The sequence below is a fragment of the Netta rufina genome (genome assembly GCF_964035555.1).
Source record: "Netta rufina genome assembly, chromosome: 5".
Lineage (NCBI taxonomy): Eukaryota > Metazoa > Chordata > Aves > Anseriformes > Anatidae > Netta > Netta rufina.
This window is the reverse complement of record NC_140128.1, coordinates 26,264,235-26,286,459: the sequence shown is the minus strand read 5'-3', so window position 1 is coordinate 26,286,459 and position 22,225 is coordinate 26,264,235. Positions and strand designations below refer to the sequence as shown.

General features: G+C 35.9%; 1 protein-coding gene across 4 annotated transcripts in view; it reads right to left on the bottom strand.

Moving 5' to 3' along the window:
- RYR3 (ryanodine receptor 3) overlaps positions 1-21,349 on the bottom strand; it is a 223,263-nt gene extending 201,914 nt beyond the window's left edge. For 2 of the 4 annotated variants that reach the window (XM_084287833.1, XM_084287834.1), the window contains exon 1: positions 21,144-21,349. In XM_084287833.1, coding sequence (XP_084143959.1) covers positions 21,144-21,194 — 51 coding nt within the window. In that variant the 5' untranslated portion in view covers positions 21,195-21,349. The remainder of the gene's footprint in view (positions 1-21,143) is intronic. The other 2 variants (XM_084287835.1, XM_084287836.1) reach the window with 1 other exon arrangement.
- Between the last annotated feature and the right edge of the window lie 876 nt (positions 21,350-22,225).

The following is a 22,225-nucleotide window of genomic DNA, read 5'->3' as shown; positions in this document are numbered from 1 at the left end:
ATTTTCAAGCTGTAGCTATGTCTTCTCCTAAACAGGAAAAAAAAAGTCTGAGTAATGATGAAAAAATAAAAAAAGTCACAATAGATGGAATTACCAGAATAGCAGCGTACATATTAATTTCACGATAGAATGATGAAGTTCTCAGACAAGTTGTAACTGGTTCAATATGGCTTCATTACAATGAGTAAGTAATAACACAACAATAGTACAATGGAAGTGTAGGACTAGTATCAGCTGAATATAATGCTCTCATATATTGCTAACACAGTATCCGCTTAAGAGAGAACAGATAGATAGAAAAAATGTATTTAGTATGCATCAGGCATCAGACTTCAAGGAGACAGAAGTTTCTCTTCTTGATTATATGCAGACAGCTGACCGAAAATAACTGAAATCCACAAAAATCTGTATCATTATGCTTTGGATCAAATAATTTCAGAAGCAATCGGATCTGTGGCTACTGAGCTATCACTATGATTTATGGTGAACACTGCCGTTTGAGTAAAGTAGAAAACATTCAAAATCCATCTGCTCACTATCTACACGCTACAAATTACCATGCAAATCTGAACAAGTCAGTTCTCTTAAAAATGTTCTTCTGGAATCTTCCTGCTAAAGAAAGTAAGAGCAGTCACTGTTTCTCATGTATTTTATCCTGTCAAAGCCACTGTCCATTTATTAGTATAAAATATATCCCCTTGTGTGTATTTTTTCTGCATGAGACTTTTCCTTCAATATAATTCATTAGAAAGGAATTTCAGTGTCATCTTCCACCTTCAAAATTTCTTTATTCTGTTTGGTAGTATAAGATAAAACTCCTATGTAGTTTACAGATTATTTCTGTTACAGAACTGTTTCTTTTCTAAAGGTCACAATTATTTCAGCATCGTTTCATTCAAGAGCATTTCCATACTCATCATAAATTTGTTTCCCATGTCCTGAACTTAAAAGGTGGCAATGGTACAATGCCTGCATATTGTGAGACTACACTCAAGTCATCATCTTAACATTCCTTTGTCCTTAGCATGTTTTCCTCTGCTTGCTCAGGAGGAAAGCATCAAGAATTATTCTTAAGAGATGACATCTGAAATCAGATGATCAATTGTATTTACACTTGACAAAACCTTGCTTAGGGGAAGAAGCACAAAGGAAAGGGAGACTGCTATAAAGACTCTGGAGTAGATTTAATCGTTAGATAAGAAGGAGTGTTTCCTCTACAGTGATAGGATTCCTTAAGAGTTAAACCGGATATGGTTACCATGGAGCTAAGACTCCCACAGAAAAAAATAAAATAAAATACTGCATTTTGAAATATTTGTTGGAAGCACACAGGCAGCCAAGCAAATGATACTGCACCACTTTCAGACATTATTAGTAGGTCACTTAAATTCTCCACGCAAGTGGAAGCTCAAGGGTACAGGCTTTTATTCATGGGTATTTCATGGGTGGTAAAGCACTGGCACAAGCTCCCCAGGGAAACTGTCACAGTCCCAAGCCTGTCAGAGTTCAAGAAGCATCCAGAGAATGCTCTCGGATATAGAGTCTGATTTTTGGGTGGTCCTGTATAGAGTTGGACCCAATGAACTTTGTGGATCCCTTCTGTGATTACATTGCAGCCAATGCCTTTCTGATTTAGAAATCTTTACCTGAAAACAACAGATAAGTTTCTTGTGTAATACAATACTTCACTATGTTAAATATAGTTACTTGCTATTAACCAAGGTTTTGAGTAAACTGAGGGGTATGGTCTTCTGTAAATGCGAAGGGGGAAAAAAATGGTAAAGGTGACAGTCTTTCCACTCCTTGAACTGCATTCCCTACCATTGAATTTGATCATATAAATTGTCAGAAAGCCTTAACAACTATAAAAATTACCTCTCAGTATCTTGGCAAGACACTTTATTTCATGAAATGTCTTTTGTCTCAGACCTAGTTAAAACATACTTCCAAGACTAAACTTTTACTAAAATCTTTTAATTCTAAATGAATGGTGATAAGACAGTCTTTTTTTTTTTTTTTTTTTTTTTTTGAAAGTTTTAGTATAAACTAGTCTATAATCCACAGAAATAAGCTATCATGCAGTCACAGAAAAGGACCGTACAGCAGTTAATCTGTAGTTCTGGCCTAATAGCCCCTGACCACCTGGTCTAGCTTTGTCACAGGTTTTCACCATGTGCACCATGAGCACAAGTGATTTAACTTTAGGGCTACCCTGGATCTCCACCACATGTGGAGAACAAATAGCAAGGCTAAGAATATTAAAAAATTGTCATCTCTGTAAATCAGAGACTTACTTACATTTGCTCTTAACTCTGTATTGTTCATAAATGCTCACTGGTCAGGAAGACCCTTTTTGTTACTTGATGATGATACTGTAAGTGACAGAAATCTGGCTAAGACTGTAAACCTGAAGTAGTTTTGGGCCTACAGAAAACCTACAGTGCTATTCCCAAATTCTACCTTCTGATTTGACAGTAAACAAACCGGAGCACAGGAAGTTCACGCTGAATATGAGGGGGCATTTCTTTACTGTGAGGGTGACAGAGCACTGTCCAGAGAGGTTGCCCAGAGAGGTTGTGGAGTCTCCTTCTCTGGAGGTACTCAAAACCCACCTGGATGCCATCCTGTGCAATGTGCTCGAGGTGATCCTGCTTGGCAGGGGGGTTGAACTGGATGATCTCCAGAGGTCCCTTCCAACCTCAGCTATTCTGTGATTCTGTAAAGACTTGTTTGCCTATCGATTTTGTCTCAGTATGCTTCTGGCACAGTCTCGTGCCATGTACAATATATGAGCAAACACTTAGAACCAGGTCAGTGTTAACGTGTAGTCATGTTAAGACTCCTACATTCAAGTTAATTACATTTACCTCATGTTACCCATCTCTTACTTATTACCTTCACAACAAGAAGAAGGCATACAATAAGATTTTATCCTGAAAATCATGAGACTTTAGAATTATTTACATTTCATATACACTGGAGTTATGAAACCGTTCGGTGGTTCCAGATAATAATTCGCCATAGCCACAGCTGCCATTTTTCTCTCAATTAAAAATCCTTGCACCTTTAGATTCAGGAACCAGGATCAATTCTATAAGGAATCAGAAAACTATCAAAAAAGAAACAGAACAAAACAGAAGAGAAATTTCAACCATTATAAACTCTTTGCCTGTTAACGGTTTCTCATGACAAATGTCTCTGAAAATGACAAAGTGAAGATGGAGACAGACCATAATTTCAAGGCATAACCGCAATATTACCGTCAACAGACTGCAACTTCAGGACCATATTCTCAAAAGATTTCAGAATCAGGAGGTTTGCAGAAGTTCTAGCCACAACTTTAAAATACATTAGTTTGTAACTCTGGTGAAAAATTACTACAGACCTCAAGAATGTCATTTCAGGTATTTCTCTAGTCAATCATGAAAGTGGTTATCCCAAAAGTGATTCTTATCACACAGCCTCAGAAATATAAAAAACAAAAAATCACCCATACAATTCTTCTTTCCTATGATGCTGTAAAAGGAGGAAAGAGGAATTATTTCCTTTTGAATTACAATGAAATTTATTTTTCTTCAGAATTAAGTGATACTGAACAGAAATGTAGCCACAAAAATGCTATATTAGAACCTTAAGAGTGTCAAAAGCAATGCGAAGTTTCTCTTCAGTCAGTGTCAACCTACAGATTAGCGACTACTTGAGTACCTGACATTTCACTACTTTCTCTACGCTCTTAGAGAGAGTGAAGCACACTGGCACAAGACCACACAACATCTAACTCTTAGCATGACCCTGGGAAATATATTGGCCTGTACCTACTAGTACCTTGCCAGAAAATACTTCAGCATGACTTGGCGGTACAATACAGGCCAGAACTGTTCCCAATAGGCATTACAGATAAGGTCACACTGAGGGATTAGTTCAGCTGTATGCACATAAACTGCATTCTTCCTCTTTACCTCAAGGCTGGACAATTAACTGTGGCTATTTAACTTATTAACAGAGTCACAGCCTTTTCAACCTTTAGAAAAGGGTAGCTTGTCTGTTTTTAGTTAGGTCACTGGGTTCAATTTATATTATTTAAAATAGCCAGGACAAGGGAAGCACTGGATGATCTCAGAGACTGCAGCAATAAAAAAAAAAAAAAAAAAAAAAAAAAGTTAAATTAAACAATAAAAGTAACTCGAAGATGGCTATGAGATGACTAAAATTCATCTGAATGGCCTCCTGAAAGGTGAGGAAATCCTGGCCACGTAAATAGGAAAAGTATTGTGTGTGTCTCCAAGAACTGTGTGAATCAGATGCAGTTGTCAACTGTGTTTAAGGGGAACTCAAGCAGCATAAATACAAAGACAGGAGAAAAAAGTTGCAAGGGAATCAAAGATACAGTTATATGAAAGTCAGCTAAACAAACTCGTGTTATTTATTCCTGCAAAGTCATACCTGAGAGAGAATAGAATTATTCTTCATAAATACACTGATAGGTTACAGTGTTGACACACATGAAAAAACAAACCTTGAAATACATATATATGTTTAAGCTGAAAAACTGAATGAAGTTCCAATTTACTAGATAAATGAACTACTACATTGATGAAAAGCAGCAGGGGAAAAGATGTAATTGGCTTTAAAATTCTTCAATTCTGATCTTCAATTCAAAACAGATTCAGTGGCTCAAAAAGTTCTTTCCAGTACTATGTCCCTGTGATACGCAAATAAATGTTTCCACATTAAGTAAACACAACTGCAAGACTAATCCAAGAAAAGATAATTCAGTTGGATGCTTTGCAGTAAAAAATAAGGCAGTCACAAGTAAATTAGCAAACAGAAAGACTAGAAAGTAACTTTGAGGAGTAATGACTACAAGCATTTCAGTGTTCTGAGCAAAATACCTTTATCTGTTTGTTGCACATCTGTATTCAGGAAGATTGGCCATTGCTCATTTTGGAATATAATTTCCACTTTGAAGGTTTTATTTTCCACATAAATACTTATTTGTAATTTTCCATATAAAGCAAACTGCTTTTTAAAGACTCTTAACTTTGGCAAGCCGTGCACGTCAAAATGAACTAAAACTGCTGCAATTTCTCATAATTTCTTCAAATTTCTTCTATTCCAAACAACAAAAAATAAGAGGACAGTTGCTCTCTCTGATAGAGCTGAAGAAAAAGCCTGTAAAAAAGCCGTGTCTTAGCCTCTTTTTCCCATTCTCTCCTTGCGAACATTGACTATTAATGCATTCTCTCAGTGGCTGAATACAAATCACTGAATACATCTCTGTCTCCCTGGACAAGTTTATCCCCATAGCACTCTTCTGTGTGTGTGTGTGATGAGGATAGATGTCTGGTTTAAATACCATACTGATTTAATAAATATTTATTTATATTATAAATTATTATAATCATATAATAATTACATATATAATCATATATATTATATACATTATTACATATATATATATTGTATATACATATATATATATATATTACACATATATATGGGAGTGCACCTTAGTCTTTTCTCTTTTCTTTCTCATCACAATAACTGAGTCTTTTACAATCCATCAATCCTTTAATGCCATTGCTTCGGTCAAACAAATCCTCATTTCTGAGAATTTGTCCTGATTACTAATCACAAATGCCCATGTAAAAAAATTACAAAGTTCTTTTTCCTTTTTTTTTTTTTTTTTTTTTTGGACAGGGAAAGTGGAGGGAACACTTACCATCTCCTGCAGATGCAACTTCTTTAAAAAAAAAAAAAAAAAAAAAAAAAAACTGCAGCAGTAACCCACTACCTCTTTACTATTTTTTTCTTTAACATCTTTATTTTGCAATGCAACATTTCAGCTGTTATGATTTATTCCTATTCATAGAGTTTAATTTTTTTCTTCCATTGTCATCTGCAGCCTGTCTGCCTATTGATCAAGAAAAGTTCTCCGTATCACAGAATGTACTGTTTTCATGTATTTGTACAGTACCGAGTAGATCCTACACACTGTCTGGATGCAAGAGTACTACACATTTTTAAATCAAAACTACTCAAATATAAAAATGTTGTTTACCAAGATACATTCATTCACAGGTATTAGACAATTTTGCTTACGTACATTAACAATGCAGCTTAAAGAAAAACAGATTAAAACATCAATAGAGTCCTTCTTTGAAGCATATTAATTAGGCTAAAAACAGTTTTCATTGTGGTTCACTTTAGACGGTTTAAGACAATTTTCTCAAACTTGGCCACCATTAGGTCACTGGGCCGAAATTACTGATTACCATAGCATAAGGATTGGTTACTCTACTTATTATATGTTGAAACATATTTCTCAAACAGCTCATTATACAGACACAAATTAAATTTCTGATTAGCTTTGCTCATTCAACATATGCATTACTACCTTCCTTTTTTTACTCCGCAAGCTTTCATGTTTACCACACCTGACTTCCAACTAGTTATTAGGCAGCAGTACATTTTCATGGCACATAACCAAGACTAACCCTGATAGGGTGTTTCCCTGTTCTGATAGATGCTGAAGATTTTAGAGGTGCACACAAAAAAGTTGGGTATTGTTAACTGATGTTGCCTGGAACTAGCTTAAGACCAGGATAATTTTCCATCAGCTCCCATGTTATGACTAACTTTTGTTATTACCACCATATGTTTCTTTAGATTACCAAAAAAAAACCACAGATGTGAAAGATAAAAGGAGCAAATATATTAGGATAAAGCTAGTTTACAAGAACACATGACAGAGCTGTGCAATTACATGTTTCATTTTTTAAGCAGCACTAGAAACATTCTACTGACCTCACAGATTACCTATAACAGATGATCACTATAATCTTTCAGCTATTTTTTTCCCTTAAGGTCTTTCACTCCATTTTCTGTTACTGTAATTGAACATTCACACTTAAAATTCTGTGATTTACAGTTCTAGATGGTCTTCATACTGGAAAAGATAGAAAGGTCATACTACCACTCTAACTGGCAAGTTAAGCCTTCTATACGGGACCTTATTTAGTCTATGATGTTATTTAAGCCTAAGGTCAGCCATAAGAGATGACGACTTGGGAAGATCCCTGACAAATAAAAATAGATAAGTCTTTCTAACAAAAACAAACATCTGTCATAATGTAAAAATGACATGCTCAGGATGAATCCAGAATCTTCCATACCACCAAACTTCCTGAATTTCAAATTGATCACAGAGAGACTACAATTCATGATTCAGCTACTCTCAAAATAGATTTATTTTTTTTTATTCCAATATCAAGGCACCAATGGATACAACTCTATAGCTCATTGTTTGAGCAGGGATATGACAAGAAATCAGAATTACAGTCTGTTTAGCAGCAAAAGGTCATTAATGACAGCTTCAATTATCTGCAGCTAGGCTAGCTAGGGCACTTACAATGAGTCATCAAATTGCGGCATTTCAAAACAAAAAATGAGCAAAAGACTGAGTAAGGAAAGCATTTTCTCTCTTCTGATAGAATTCCTTTTCCTAGTAAGGTAAATTACAAATATTTAACACTATCACCTGTATTTAAACCTTTCACTTAGGAAAATATATTCTCCTAATCTCATAATAGCCTTCCTTCTTGAGGAATCTCATTACTGAGTAACAACACAAAATATTTTATAATGGAAAAACAATCTGTTCAAAACAATGTTTAAAATGAATGACCTATCAGGTTCTGCTCTTAAACCTCAACATCTTATGTCTGATTTAGTCGATGCTATACCTTGCTTCCAACTTTTATAATCAGAAGAGTTAATTCAATGATTTTGTGCACAAATGATATCAAGTGTAGAATGCTTTACCTGGAAGTTCTGAACATTGGGCTGACATGCATGGATAATACAACAGTTCTTAAGCAAGCCACTCTTGATGTGTTAGGCTCTATTTCATACATTGAACTAACAGTGGGAGAAGTACCATACATATCAATAGCAAACAATATAATCCCACATCGTATACCCCCCTCCAGAAACATCATTATCTACACCTCTACGAAACAAACTGTCCAGTTACTACAATAAGTGTTGACTACTTCTCTTGTAAGATAAAGACTTAGACTGACTTGCTTCTATTACTGAACCTTTTTTTATAAATAGTATTATACTTTATTTCATTTTGTATATATAAAGAAACCATTTTTGCTTCCATCTTGGTAAAAATAAAAATATTAAAATAAAAATTTAAATACATTACAAAAAATACTTCATTATCAACATCTTTATTAAGAAGAACATGTGATGGGTTTGACTGGACATAAATTCAAAGACAGTCATATTATTTACATTCACATTACCTCAAACATTATGAGATGCAATATCACTTGATTTTACTAGTGAAAAGATTTTGGATATGTACGAGATTCATCATTTTAGACTATTCCCATTATAATAGAAGCAATTTTTTTAATAGTTTGTGGTACCTTGAGCAAAATTGCAATATATATTAAACAAATCATTAACAAAAAGCATCAACAAATAATGGGCAGTGACTGAAGGAGGGAATTTGTATTGATTGATACAATTCTTGAAAGGATTCTCAAAAGTGAAATTTCAGTAAAACTTCTAGACGTTTAGGAAGGCTTAATTTTAACTTCTGAAGTAATTATCAATGATCACTGATTCCAGCGAGAATACTTACTGATCTAGAAACAAGTTTCTGTTTAAATGTCAGTATTGAACAGAACAGAGTACCCTAAGCTGGAACGGACCTATGAGAATCATCAAATTCAACTCCACACAGGGCAACTTAACAGCTAAACCATCTATGTAAGAGCATTGTCCATCCACTTCTTGAACACCAACACACCTGGGGCCATAACCACTTCCCTGGGGAGCTTGCTCCAGGACCATGCTCTCAGTAAAGAGCCTTTTCCTAATACCCTATCTTTGTGTAGCACAAAACTGCACACAGTACTCAATGGGAGGCCACACCAATGCAGGCCATATGGGACAATCACTTCCGTTGACCAGTTAGCTATCCAGTGCTTAATGCACTCCAGGATACAGTTGGCCCTTTTGGCTGCCAGAGCACACTACTGACTCATATTCAGCTTACCATCACTCCAAAACACCTGATACCCTTCTGCAGACCTGTACTCATGCACTGACTTGTTCCTCAGTCTATATATACATTCAAGATTATAGCATCCCAGGTGCAAAATCCAGCATTTCTTCTTATTAAATTTTACACAGATAGTGATTGCTCAGTGGCAGCACTCAGTACTCAAGCATACATTTTACCCACTCAGGAAGGTTTTGTGTTAGAAATAGTCAACTAAAGATCTTACCTAAGAACCAGCACAGTAAGTAGAGAAAACTGCTGCCATTTTTGAAAACTTTGAGCTAATATTTTGTTACATTTTGTGTAACCAATAAAATAAAACAAAAAATACACACCACAAACCTAACTTTGCAGTTGATATACCTGAGTGATTCAGTCATTAAAAGCGCACGTCACCATCAGCCATTCCCTGTAACATCATTTATATCAGATTTTCTACTATATTATTTCCATGCCTCAAAATAATCAAAATAAAGATAATGAGAGCTGAATACCATTTTATTTAGACAAGACTACTTTTAAGAGATCCAAAAACCTTACTAAAAAAAAAAGCAAATAAAAAGATTAAGGATACTAAAATTCAATCTACAGCAACTCATAACTCCTACAGGAAAGGCTTGGGGTCTGCAAGTTGGTAAGTTCATTTTGTTCTATGCATTTTAAAATTCTCACTCCTCATTAATCCTAGTGTATGTAAATAGCACATATAAAATAAAGGAAAAAATGTGAAGTTTTAAACGAAGACTTGGAATAGACTATTAATACAGTCAATATTCACTTCCTACCAGTAGTGACTGATCAGGAAGGAAACCAAATTTTATGAATTAGCCCTTCTTAGTGTTATTAATTAGTACTTCTTCCTGTTACAGTCAACATTTAACATGGTCAACACGTATGCGGTAAAAAAATCTTTTGTCTTGTGAATGTTCTTTACAAAGCGTTTACCTGATATTAAATATACACACACAGACATAGCATACATGATCAGACTGAGGTCTCCCAAATTCTAAACTCTACCTTTCATAGTTTTGGCTACTGTGGAACTAGAAAATTATTGATATTGACCTTTTGGAAACTGCCAAATAAATGGATATGCATTAAAGAAGAAGGTTATATTAGTAGTATGGAACATAATACTGACTTTTTTTTTCCCTCAAATGTTTTACCTTTTGTTTTGTTTTATGATCAAAATGTTAACTGACGGTATACTTAGAAAGTATCAACATTGCTACACAACAGTTTCTGAATTCTACAAATTACTGTCATTAAGTATCTTTAACATCCACCAGGTGTATATGCATTCTGTGAATTTTCTAGATACAGAAGTTATGTCACAGTGTAGACAATGAACTTCAGAGGGAGTCTTGGGAGATGGAAGCCATTTGGCCTTAAGCATTTTAGTGAATCACCTGAGGCATTTTTGTATAGATTCTAAGCATGATGATCGTTGTACTTCCTTTTGTATATGAAACTGCTGATGCCATTTGAAAGCATGTTAAATCTTCAGTGGTTTAAATTAGTACTGCAGCTGCTGCTAAACAGCTGGTTCAAGTCTCTGTGTTGAAGTTCTATTGTTACCAGTAATTTGTGAAGGATTTTACATAAGCTGATTCTCTTGCAGTTCTTTTGCATTTCATGACTTCTGATGAGAATTCATATTGTTACATTTGGGTCAAGGGATGCTGGTATTCTGGTATTGGAGAAGCTGGTTGAGTGCTGAAGAAGCTGAAACACTCAAGACTGACAGAGATCGTTGTGTGCTAAAAACAGCTCAGGCTTGTGCTCGCTACTCGTCTTACTGAGCAACCAGCACTTGCTTAGTTGGATAAAAACCCAGTAGAAGGAAGAAACCCGATATTACTACTGAATCTTTCACTTTATGAAGCTGTTGTTTCTGCCATTGCTTCTGTTGACTGAAGCTGCCATTCCTCACATAGCCATGATATACCAAGAGACCAAACAGGAGGAAAGCCTGAGAGAACCTGACCTCTGCAAGCCCCAGTTCATATCTGAACCAAATCTGTTAAAAGAGTTAACCACAGGTGTGCAATTGCTGACGAACACCTGTGTGTATGCATAGTACTGCAAGGGAAACTACCAAAAACAGATCTAGGGGAAAAAATATCAGTGTGCCTGTAGGCTTTTGTAATTCCCATGCAATTTTGAACTACTTTAGAGACTGATTGGGAGTATGCAATATTTGTCATTTGAACTTTATAACACTTTAGAAAACTGGTTTTCCTAAAACTACAGTTGTTATCCAAGCAAATTAGGAATTTACGATGGAAAAGTCTCCTGTAATTAGAACAATGAACATTCTTTTAAAGTAATGTCTGTTACATGGTTTTAATCCTTCCAACACCAAAACCACTATACTCTAAGTTATCAGGTATAAACCTTTGGGGGTTCAAACTTTTTTTTGTGGGACAGGAAGGGAGAAGGGGAGAAATCAGCTTTATATTGTACTGTCAGAGTGCAAGAAAAGAAGATCCAAAAAAAAAAATAAAAATCCTATCAAAGCTTTTGTAACTCATGAAGATGTGTAAAAATCATTAGAAAGAAAGACAAACTTCTTTCTTTTTACCAAGCAAATCTGTTGAGGCTATTTTACTACCATGTCATAGTAAACGTTGGTCTTGTTAGATGGTTAGAAAAGAGTGTTAAAGCTGTCAGCCACACAACATTAATACAGCTAGGTAATGGAAGAACCATAAAAATACTGTTTTTTCTGGACTTTGAAAACTTCATTAAAATTCAAAAACTTCATTACAAATTTGAAGACTTTTCACAGTAGTTACATACAGCTCTGTTTAATGGAAAAAGATTACAGGAAGTGCAATGGTATTTTTTTCTCCTAACAACAACAACAACAAAAAGATTTATGTACAGATTCCACTGCATTCTTATCATGAGAAATTTGTGCTGTTTTAGAAAAAAACATTATGCAGCCACCCCTTTAATGAACTCAAAATAGGATCTGTAGGCTAATTATTAGACTGACTTATATAGATGGAAATCTTTTGTGAAATACGTTTAAGTTTTCCCAATAACAAGAATTGAAGGGACTCACTTGTACTATAAATTCTAATCTGATTTTTTTTTTAAAAGTCTGGACATTTACACCCCCCCCCCAACACACACACAGCAACCTTTCAAAGCATGTAAATGATTAAATGTTTCAAAACAGTATAGCTTTCACAAATTTTAACATTCATTGCTAAAGTTTTTTGCTTTCACAAATCTGTTCCTTAAACAAACATTCATTTTAAAATAGTGGTACACAGTTACTTTCTCATAGTTACATCTTGTCTACCCTATCCATTAGGTAGAAACACTGCTACCAGAGTCCAAATACTGCTACCACATTCTGCTTCTATAGTTCCCACTTAATTTACTGTTAATGCAACACAATTTACTCAGTATCAAACTACAAATAGTATACATAATGAGATTTCTTTACCTTTGGTCAGAACCTGGCACAGTTGGCAGGATAAGGAGTGTAACTGCAGACATACTTGCCAGTATTAAATAATTAATATACCCTTCATTCCATAAAGAACAATGAAGAGTAAACCTTAACATCTATTTTTTTTTTGTCCCATAAGAAATAATTTCCAAAATAACATAACTACATGTAATCCAAAAATTCATGTCTTGATTTAGCTGTTCTCAGTTCTCTAGAAAACAATTGTAGCTTTATCTTCTTAGAAGAAAATTATTACTTCATAAGACTGGAGAATAACACTCTTTAGAGCATAATCAATAAATTCCTACTCTAAAATTCCAACATGTATGAAGGGCAGGTATGATCCCCTATCTTTCCTGCAGATATCTCTGAATGCAATTAACACCTTGATTATAGACAACGATGTGCACAATTTCTCACTTTTTCTTCACACTAACAGTAACTATGGCAAAAGAATTGAAAAAGAAAAAAAAAAAGTATGCTGTCTTGCTAGTGTAATCTGAGGTCTACAGAGATTAAGGTTACTTAAAACAGGTATCTACACACAGATATTCAAGTTCTTGGTGTATTTCATCTTCCATCATGCCTTCTTATTTGCCTGGATTTTCTAAGATAGTTGATCATTTGTTATGTGTACAGGAACATGTACTCTCCAAAAATATTCTAACAGGCATAAGGAATTGTCTGGCGACTTCTTAATTACATTAAAAACATAATGTTCAAATTATATTTCTACGCTGAGCAAATAAACCATAATATTCATTGAGGCATACATTAATGTCTTCTATTTTCTTTCTGTATCTTTTAAAGTGTGCTTATGCTTGCAATTGTTTTCCAAAATAGGGATGATTTTACAATCCATAGAGGTCTATAGTTATTATGCTTCTGCACTGCTATTAAGTGTCCTTTGGAAAAATATACATTTCATGAATGAAGTCAACAAATACACAACTACAAAGCAGCATCCTGTCACCAAATTCAGTGTATTCTAAATAACTGTGTGTCAAATCTATTTTCCCCTCTTCCCTGACTCAAATTCTGTTTTAATTTTTGGAATCTGTATCTAATGCACCTGGCAGTATTTGGCGATGTGGTCACAGCACTGTCATGGGAACTGAGAAAGAAGCAGTATTAACAGCTGGGTTTCAATACGAATCATACCTAGTCAGCATGGCAGAGGATTAGAAAAAAGGCACAGAGATCACTTGCTATATTCTATAAAACCGTGGGAACATCACTAGTTTATTTCTGAAGATACTAATTGCTCCTTCAGATACCAAGAAGCAGTTTGTGCAGAAAGCAATCCCTACAGCAGCCACCACTGGAACTAGGGGGAAGATAGGAAATATATGCATTTAGGATTATTGCATAGTCACAAGTCCTATTAAAAATTCTTTAACATGCTGATTCTCTGAGGTGAGATTTAAGAGTTTTCCTTTTGATTTTATTTCAGCAGACATGCATTATCAATAATATGTGACAAGGGGGACACTGACAAGGGGTTAGATCTATTCAATCTTAAAATTATTTGTAACAACCGCCTGTATGTAGTATATTTAAAACATGCACTTTTTTTTTTTTTTTTTTTTTTGAAGTAGCAAATTTTAAATTTAAGCTGTAGAAAGGAACAGTAGTAAAGCATGATGTTAATATCACGTAATGCAATGCTACTTTGTTTTTTAGCTGGTATTGACTGGGCCAATATGAACAGGCAAAACTGCAACTCTGTTTCATTAAGTGTAACATCTCACAGTGCTGAAGACTGGAAAATGAGAAAGAGTATGTGCATAACTCTAATGCACATAGTTAATAGGGGAGAAAATTACTGTTGACATGAGCAAAACTTCAGTTGGCAGAAAAGGAATAGGAGAAGCATGTGTGTTTGATGTGGCTTTAGATTTTAGAAGATCATCATATATAATACTACATGCAATGCTGTACCATGCATCTCTGAATGATATTGCTGTACTCCCTTACAGGGAAAAATAGGTTTACAGTCTATTGTATAGATTTCACACCAAACAAGAATGGTATCAGGGTAACCGACCAAACACACGTGCCATCTCTAAACTGTAACTCTAACACCTTCAGGAGTCTTAAACTCACCTACCTTTCATGGGTACAGGTGAAATCCAATTTCTCTCCAACTAATCATGATGCAACTCCTCATTGTCCCCTTGTTACATCTTCAAAAACTGTATTCACCTTTTCTCCTTTCTGCCTTCCTTTATATTCTTCCAATAAGCTACCGGCTTGCAATTTCATTTTTTCCAGATTATTTATTAAAGCATTTTTTCTCTTCCTCATAACACCAGCATAATTTTATAATTGTTTCTGAAACCAGAACACGAAAATAACTACGTAGCAACATGGTGGGTATCTTTTCATTGCCTTCTTATATTCCCCTTTCTGTCTTTCTCTGTCATCTTATTTTAATTGAAAGATTTGGGGCACAAGTATTTTATTTTTTCTGCATCTGTACCAAAAGCTCAGAACAAACCACAAGATCCCTACTCAGAAAACAAGCAAGATCCAAGTACATCAAGACAAATGATGTCAAATTCTACGTATTTATAATGCAGCTGTGACTACATCATTTATCCGTCTTTTCCTGGGCAGGAGCTACAAAATTCCAGTCATTAAATAAATTTCAAACAACTTTCATCATATTAAATGTATCAAACTACTTAAGAAATGTGTTTCATTTTATATCTAAACATGGTGCATTTTCCCCAAAGAACTGGTCTTTGCCTGGAGCCTGAAATATCTGCTTGAATGAGACAATTTCACAGAATCACAGAATTTCTAGGTTGGAAGAGACCTCAAGATCATCGAGTCCAACCTCTGACCTAACACTAACAGTCCCCACTAAACCATATCCCTAAGCTCTACATCTAAACGTCTTTTAAAGACTTCCAGGGATGGTGACTCCACCACTTCCCTGGGCAGCCTGTTCCAATGCCTAACAACCCTTTCAGTAAAGAAGTTCTTCCTAACATCTAACCTAAAACTCCCCTGGCACAACTTAAGCCCATTCCCCCTCGTCTTGTCACCAGGCACGTGGGAGAACAGGCCAACCCCCACCTCACTACAGCCTCCCTTGAGGTACCTATAGAGAGCAATAAGGTCGCCCCTGAGCCTCCTCTTCTCCAGGCTGAAGAAGCCTGGAGAAGAGGAGGCTCAGAGGCTTTCACCCCGGAAGAGAGATTAATTGTTACAAATGAATAAAATAGCTCTGACACAGATATAGTCACTACTCCAGCATGTCCAGAGCTAAAACTATACACACTATACAGGCTGAAGCATGATTGTCATGTTTATACTGTAGTAGAGCTTTTGTTTCGAATCCTGCCTTAAAAAGGGTTGCAAGATTGCAGGTCTTGTCTTTATATTTCATCAAAAACAATCACTCACAGTGTACTACAGCATATGATGCACAATGTCAGCACTGGCAAAATCTGTCATATTATCAACCTCAATCACAAAATACTACCTAATACTAACTAATCACAAAATAGTGACAAACTGGGTGAACTTATATAACTGGGAACACATGCAGTGAGTAGAAGTAGCAATTCAATAGGTAAAAATAATCAGAGCAACACTATTTACAGAGAAAAACACTACAAGAAACTTAACTCCGGGTAAATTAATAAAATTAGGTGTGATTTCTATTGTAGATACTGAAAAACAAGAAAAGCAAGAAGAGTGACTTGTTTATTAACACTATAGCTATTTACAAAGTTTAAGAAAAAAAGAAATGTAATTGAATAACTTTTTAAAATAAGTGGAAAAAACATACATGTAGAACAGAAATTTAATTTTGTTGTTGTTCTTAGAGTATACACTTACACAGTTGTTAAAAGTTGTGGCAATACAATGAAAAGGGAAAGATTTAATACACAGAGATAAACACACAGATACATAAACATTTAATGCAAAAAGTCACTGAAGCTCCTAATACATATCTGTTCTTAGAAGTAACTCATATTTTATATAAAATTATTCTTTCTTCCATTTCACTTTTTTTCCTACAAGGAAGTAACTAACAGACAACTAATGCATCATGAAATGCAGTACACTTCAGTGACACCAGACAAATGTCCTGATTCATTTGAAGACAATTCCATGGAATACATTCAGCTGTCCAGTCAGCAGAAGCTGTGCCAGCTCCCTCAAAGGGGCTTCAAGAAAATTCCATTAATTTGATTTTAAAGCGTTCTTAGCCTTTGTGACTTATATATTAGATTCTATATCACTTGTATATAAATGTAATAACACACAACTCACCAAGAACAATTCCCATATTTCCCCAGTAATTAACTATTAATAGAAACTTCGTACTTTACTGAATTGAGTTCATATTGTAAAATTGAGATCACTTCCCATCTCATTTACATCTGGACATCATAGAACCTCATTTTCAAGAAATATGAACAAGAAAACGTATCCACATAAAATTAGATAAGCCATCCAATTATCTTGAGTCTGAACAGCAATTTAAGATTTAAATGATCAAAAATCCCTGCACATGCCAGGGAGGTTGGAACTAGATGACCTTTAAGGTCTCTTCCAACCTGAGACATTCCATGATTCTGATTCTGTGATTAAGGAAAATATACCTGAACAGAAATCTGTAAACTCATTATGTATATGGTCTAGATCTTGAAAAAAATAAAAATCCATGTATTCTATTCCAGATCTTCATAAAACCAGTATTCTGCTAATTATTGCAGATAACTACAAGTCTATGACAGAAAGCAATCTCCCATTCCTGTCTGTAAACATTTAGATGATTGGATGCATTTATCAAAGTGTTTAAAATCAGGTCATTGATATAAACTGTTAAAGGAATAAGAGTCCAAAAAGAATCAAGTGTAAAGGCCTTTGTCACCAACTAACCAATGTCATCACCATAATTCAGACCCTAAGCTAGGAAATAACTTTGTCAGGCTTCATTACATTTAAACTGCTCCTATACTCCCTACACTTTGGGTGTGGGTGACCTCCACTCATGCTCTCTGTTAGCGGGTGACTATGCAGGTATTTCTGATGGAGGAACATGAAAGCCGTATGTTCCAAGACATCACTTCATATTTGATTACACAGAATCACAGAATCACAGAATTTCTAGGTTGGAAGAGACCTCAAGGTCATCGAGTCCAACCTCTGACCTAATGCTAACAGTCCCCACTAAACCATATCCCTAAGCTCTACATCTAAACGTCTTTTAAAGACTTCCAGGGATGGTGACTCTACCACTTCCCTGGGCAGCCTGTTCCAGTGTTTAACAACCCTTTCGGTAAAGAAGTTCTTCCTAACATCTAAACTAAAACTCCCCTGGCGCAACTTAAGCCCATTCCCCCTCGTCTTGTCACCAGGCACGTGGGAGAACAGGCCAACCCCCACCTCACTACAGCCTCCTTTAAGGTATCTGTAGAGAGCAATAAGGTCGCCCCTGAGCCTCCTCTTCTCCAGGCTGAACAAGCCCAGCTCCCTCAGCCGCTCCTCATAGGACTTGTTCTCCAGGCCCCTCACCAGCTTCGTCGCCCTTCTCTGGACCCGCACAGCAGCAAGAATGACAAAGAACTTGAGAACAATTTCCACAGAGGAAGAGACTGACAATTTGTCACAGTAGTTAAGTCCCAGTAGCTAGGAAAGGCTTGAATGAAAATGCTCTACACTCATTTGTCCACATCGCCAAAGGTAGCAAAGTTCTCTCTGTATCCTTCAACATGCTATCTCAAAACAGCATGAATTAACATACCTGTTTCTCACTAATGCTGTAGATATGTTACCATCGTAAGTTTTTCATGTATTCATATCTTAGGAGGAATACCAAATAAACAACACAGGGAAAGTCATATAAAGAACAAATATTACTAGGACAGGAAACTAAGAGATATCAGTATTGCATACTATGCATGTGAATTAAAGGTTTTGCTTCTCCCTTCTATCCGTGACACACAAGCATGTGCACATACACTGAATACTTAGAGTCAAATCTGGATGAAAGCCACCAACTATAAACTAGAGGAATAATTCCAAGCATCATTAAAGAAACAGAATATCAAAAAAAAGCTTTCATAACAAAGACACAGCAGCAAGGTAGCAGTATAAGGAAAAAGTGTGTGTTAATATATTTCCTTCATCCTGAACTTACAGGTCAGGGAAAAAAAGAAGAAAGGGAATTACAATTTATTGGCAGTGTCTTCCTTTAAATAGTATCATTGTACATTAAAGGCTTTACACAATAACTGGGACTGAATGAGTACTGAATACTACTACAACAATGACAACAGTGGAAGTGTTCTCACCCTCTTCTCTGGAACTTGTTCTCAAGTTTTTTGTCATCCCCATTGCTGCCAAGTTAATCAGATCTGAGGAATGCTTTGGAGCAGAAAGTGATAATGAAAAGATTGCCATTAAAATTTATAAACATGCCCACAAGTTTGCTGCTCCCTAGAAATAAACACAGGTATCATTTTAAGAGTTAATTCTTCTGCTCTTCAAAACAAACAAACAAACAAACAAAAAAACAAACAACAACCATAGGATATTTTTTGGATCAAGAGCAGTTTAATCTCCTTTTATACCTCACCAAGAAAGAGTTATCTCTGAGAGCAAAGTGGTCTTTATAACATCCTAAAGCACTTCTCCCTACAGACGCAAAACTAAGAAAAGGGAAACCAACAATTTCATGAGATTCCGCTACACAAGCCTGAGAAACATTCACTAACAATTCAAATGCCCAAAAATATTCTCCTCTGGGAATGATCCTGATCAGTCAGGAATTTCCCTGTTAGAGTTCTAAAGAGCTACTGCAATTCGTGTTTGTATATACAAACACAGTGTTTAGGCAGCAAGAAAACCTGTAAGTAACAAGTACTGATAGCCTACATCCGTAGCATTCAGTACCTGCACTAAGAAAGGAAGAATTTATTATTGTGAAATGATTGATCGTTTCTCCATGAAGGTGAAGCTCAGAAGGACAAAACAGTAACTGATAGGACTGTTCACAGGAAAGAAGCTGCGGCTCCCAAGAAAGAAAACTAGACGCCTTTTTTTCCTGTAAAAGATTTCCTAACACCTAGTAAAAGAAACATTTCTGCCTAGTCTCACTTGCTGCTTCTCTTTTTATGTCCCCATCTCTGTTTATCTGTTGGGTAGAAGTGCAATGGTGTTCTACAAGAATGGGAAAGGGTCACAACAGCGTAAATTGCTGCATAAATTGCCATCTCACATAGCATATATAGGCTACCTATAAACAGGCAAAGTGCCTCACTTCATCATTGACAAAGACTGCTCAGTTAAGGCAACATCTTAGGAAGTGAGAAGATTGAAGGATACTCATTTAAAGCTCCAGACTCAGATAAAAGCACCACCTCCTAAAGGTGGAGTAATCTACTGTGTAATATAGATACTTTTGTAAAAAGAGGAGTCGGAGGGAAGGATGTTGAAAAGGATTCTTCATTATGGTTATCCATTTCCCCCTACCACAAAATTCTCACAGACTTAAAAGTGCTAATGACACTTCATCACACCTGAACAATTTGTATCAGCTGCAGCAACCTTCACCACTCTTTAATCTTTTATTCTCAGAAATAAAATTTCCCACCCTCTCAGAAATCAGGCTTGCCATCTTCTGCTTTGGGCTCTTAACACATTTTATTTTAGAGACCTTATTCTTTTAAAGTTATTTCAACTGTAAGGGAGACCTTCTGGAACATTATTTGTGATGAATGTGAAGAAAGTATGGAAAGAGAGGGAATACATACATTTTTCATGCTAGTTACAAAACAAAACACTCTTAGTCATGCAGGGTAAAAATAATGGGTGAGACAAGATGACACATGAAAAGGGCATTATCCTCTTTCCAAAAATTAACGTAGGAACACTGCTTGCTTAAAAGTCCAAATTGGTTGTCATACTCGATTTGTGTAAAGCCTTAGGAAAGAATGGTGTGAGGGTTCTTTATAGAAAATTACACCGAGTGAAAGCTATTTCACTAATTAACACCCCTTCCCAAATAAATCCTTAGGTCCTTTTCAAATAAGCCTCTTTTAAGCAGAGAAAAGACCCCAGAATATTTGCAGAGCCCCCACATCAACATCTGTTGGTATTCCCTATACACAAATGTGCTTCTGTGTGCATGTTTATTGGAAGAGGTCATCAAGGGCTTGCTTGGTTTATTCATCATTTTCAGCCTCTCTGATTTGCAAAGCTTCTGTTAATGTCAGTGAAATCTAACCCAGACAGAAGTTTCAGAGGTCAGATATTTGGCATGCTACATTTAGAAACCAAAGTACAAAGTTGACAAGGATGCTTCAAACACAGGGGATTACAGCGGAAATAGGTCTCCATATACCAAACTGGCTATTGAGCAGATTCAAGGAAGAATACGCTGAGAATGCCTGATGCTATTAAAGCTCATGTTCTTGCCTTTTTTTTTTTTTTTTCCACTGACTAAATCAATTCCCCCATTTGGCAAAGCCCAGCACAGAAATAACACTTTATTTTTAATACAACAGAAAAGCAATAAGACGCAAGACACAAAATCATGTACTACATAGCCTATAAAAAGCAGATACTTACAGTTCGTAGGAACTGTATTTCATCTTCCCCTCCTTCACCCCCTTCAGCCATGGCTCTTGAGGAGTCAGCTCTGCTAAGACTCTGATCGCCTCCACCGGCAGCTCACTGCGCTCAGTACAGCTCCTCTTCTCCTATCAGTATTAGCATATAGCTAATCCACAGCCATATAGGGAGCTCAGCAAACTCCACTGCACTGCAGACTGTCAGTCAACCCCCTCACTGCCAGAACCAACTGCGCTGCTTTTACAGCTCAGAGCAAGCAATCCCTTTCCTTTTCGCTCTTTACTCTCTACCCTACAGGCACACAAAAAAAAAAGCACACCACCACCCTACCGTTAAGGTACTGCAGGAAGCATTATATGCATCACTAGGTTGTGTTGGTTTGCTTTATTTTATTTCATTTTTATTTCCCAGACACTGTTTGGTCACAACAGCAATAATGCTGAAGTGTTAATGAAAGGAGAGCTTGCACTTCCATTTTCACAGATCAGGGTAACCAGTTTTGCACTGAAATGTATCAAATTCGGCAACTCTGAAGCCACTGATTTGTGCAGTAGGAGGATGTAAATCATCATAGGACAAGCTGATTTTGACAGCAGATGTTTCCAGCCTTCTTTCAATAACTACCATTTTTTGCTTCCCTGCATAAGCAGCTGCAAATCTGATTTCTAAAACAACTTAACAATCTGAACCTACTATGTGTAGTTATTTGTGCTATCCTTTTAAATGGCATTTAAACAAATAGCCTAAGGACCAGAAGGATTTTATTTGTAGCATTTCAAAAACCGCACTGCATATACATAGAAGATGGTATAAATTTAGTTCAATACCTATAAAGCACTCATGTTAAAACAAAATTTAGAATAACTTTAAGTTCAAAATAGATAATGAAGAAATTTGTTATTAATGAAAACAGCTAGATATTTAGTTCAACATCAGCAAACAAGCAAGTGAAAAAAAAAACACATATATATCACCTCTGGTAGAAAATTTGCTGGGATGAAAGGAGGAAAAGAGAAAGGAGGTAAGGAAAGAGGAGACAAGAGTATTAATGAGGCTTTAGTCAAGCAATTTAGTACACG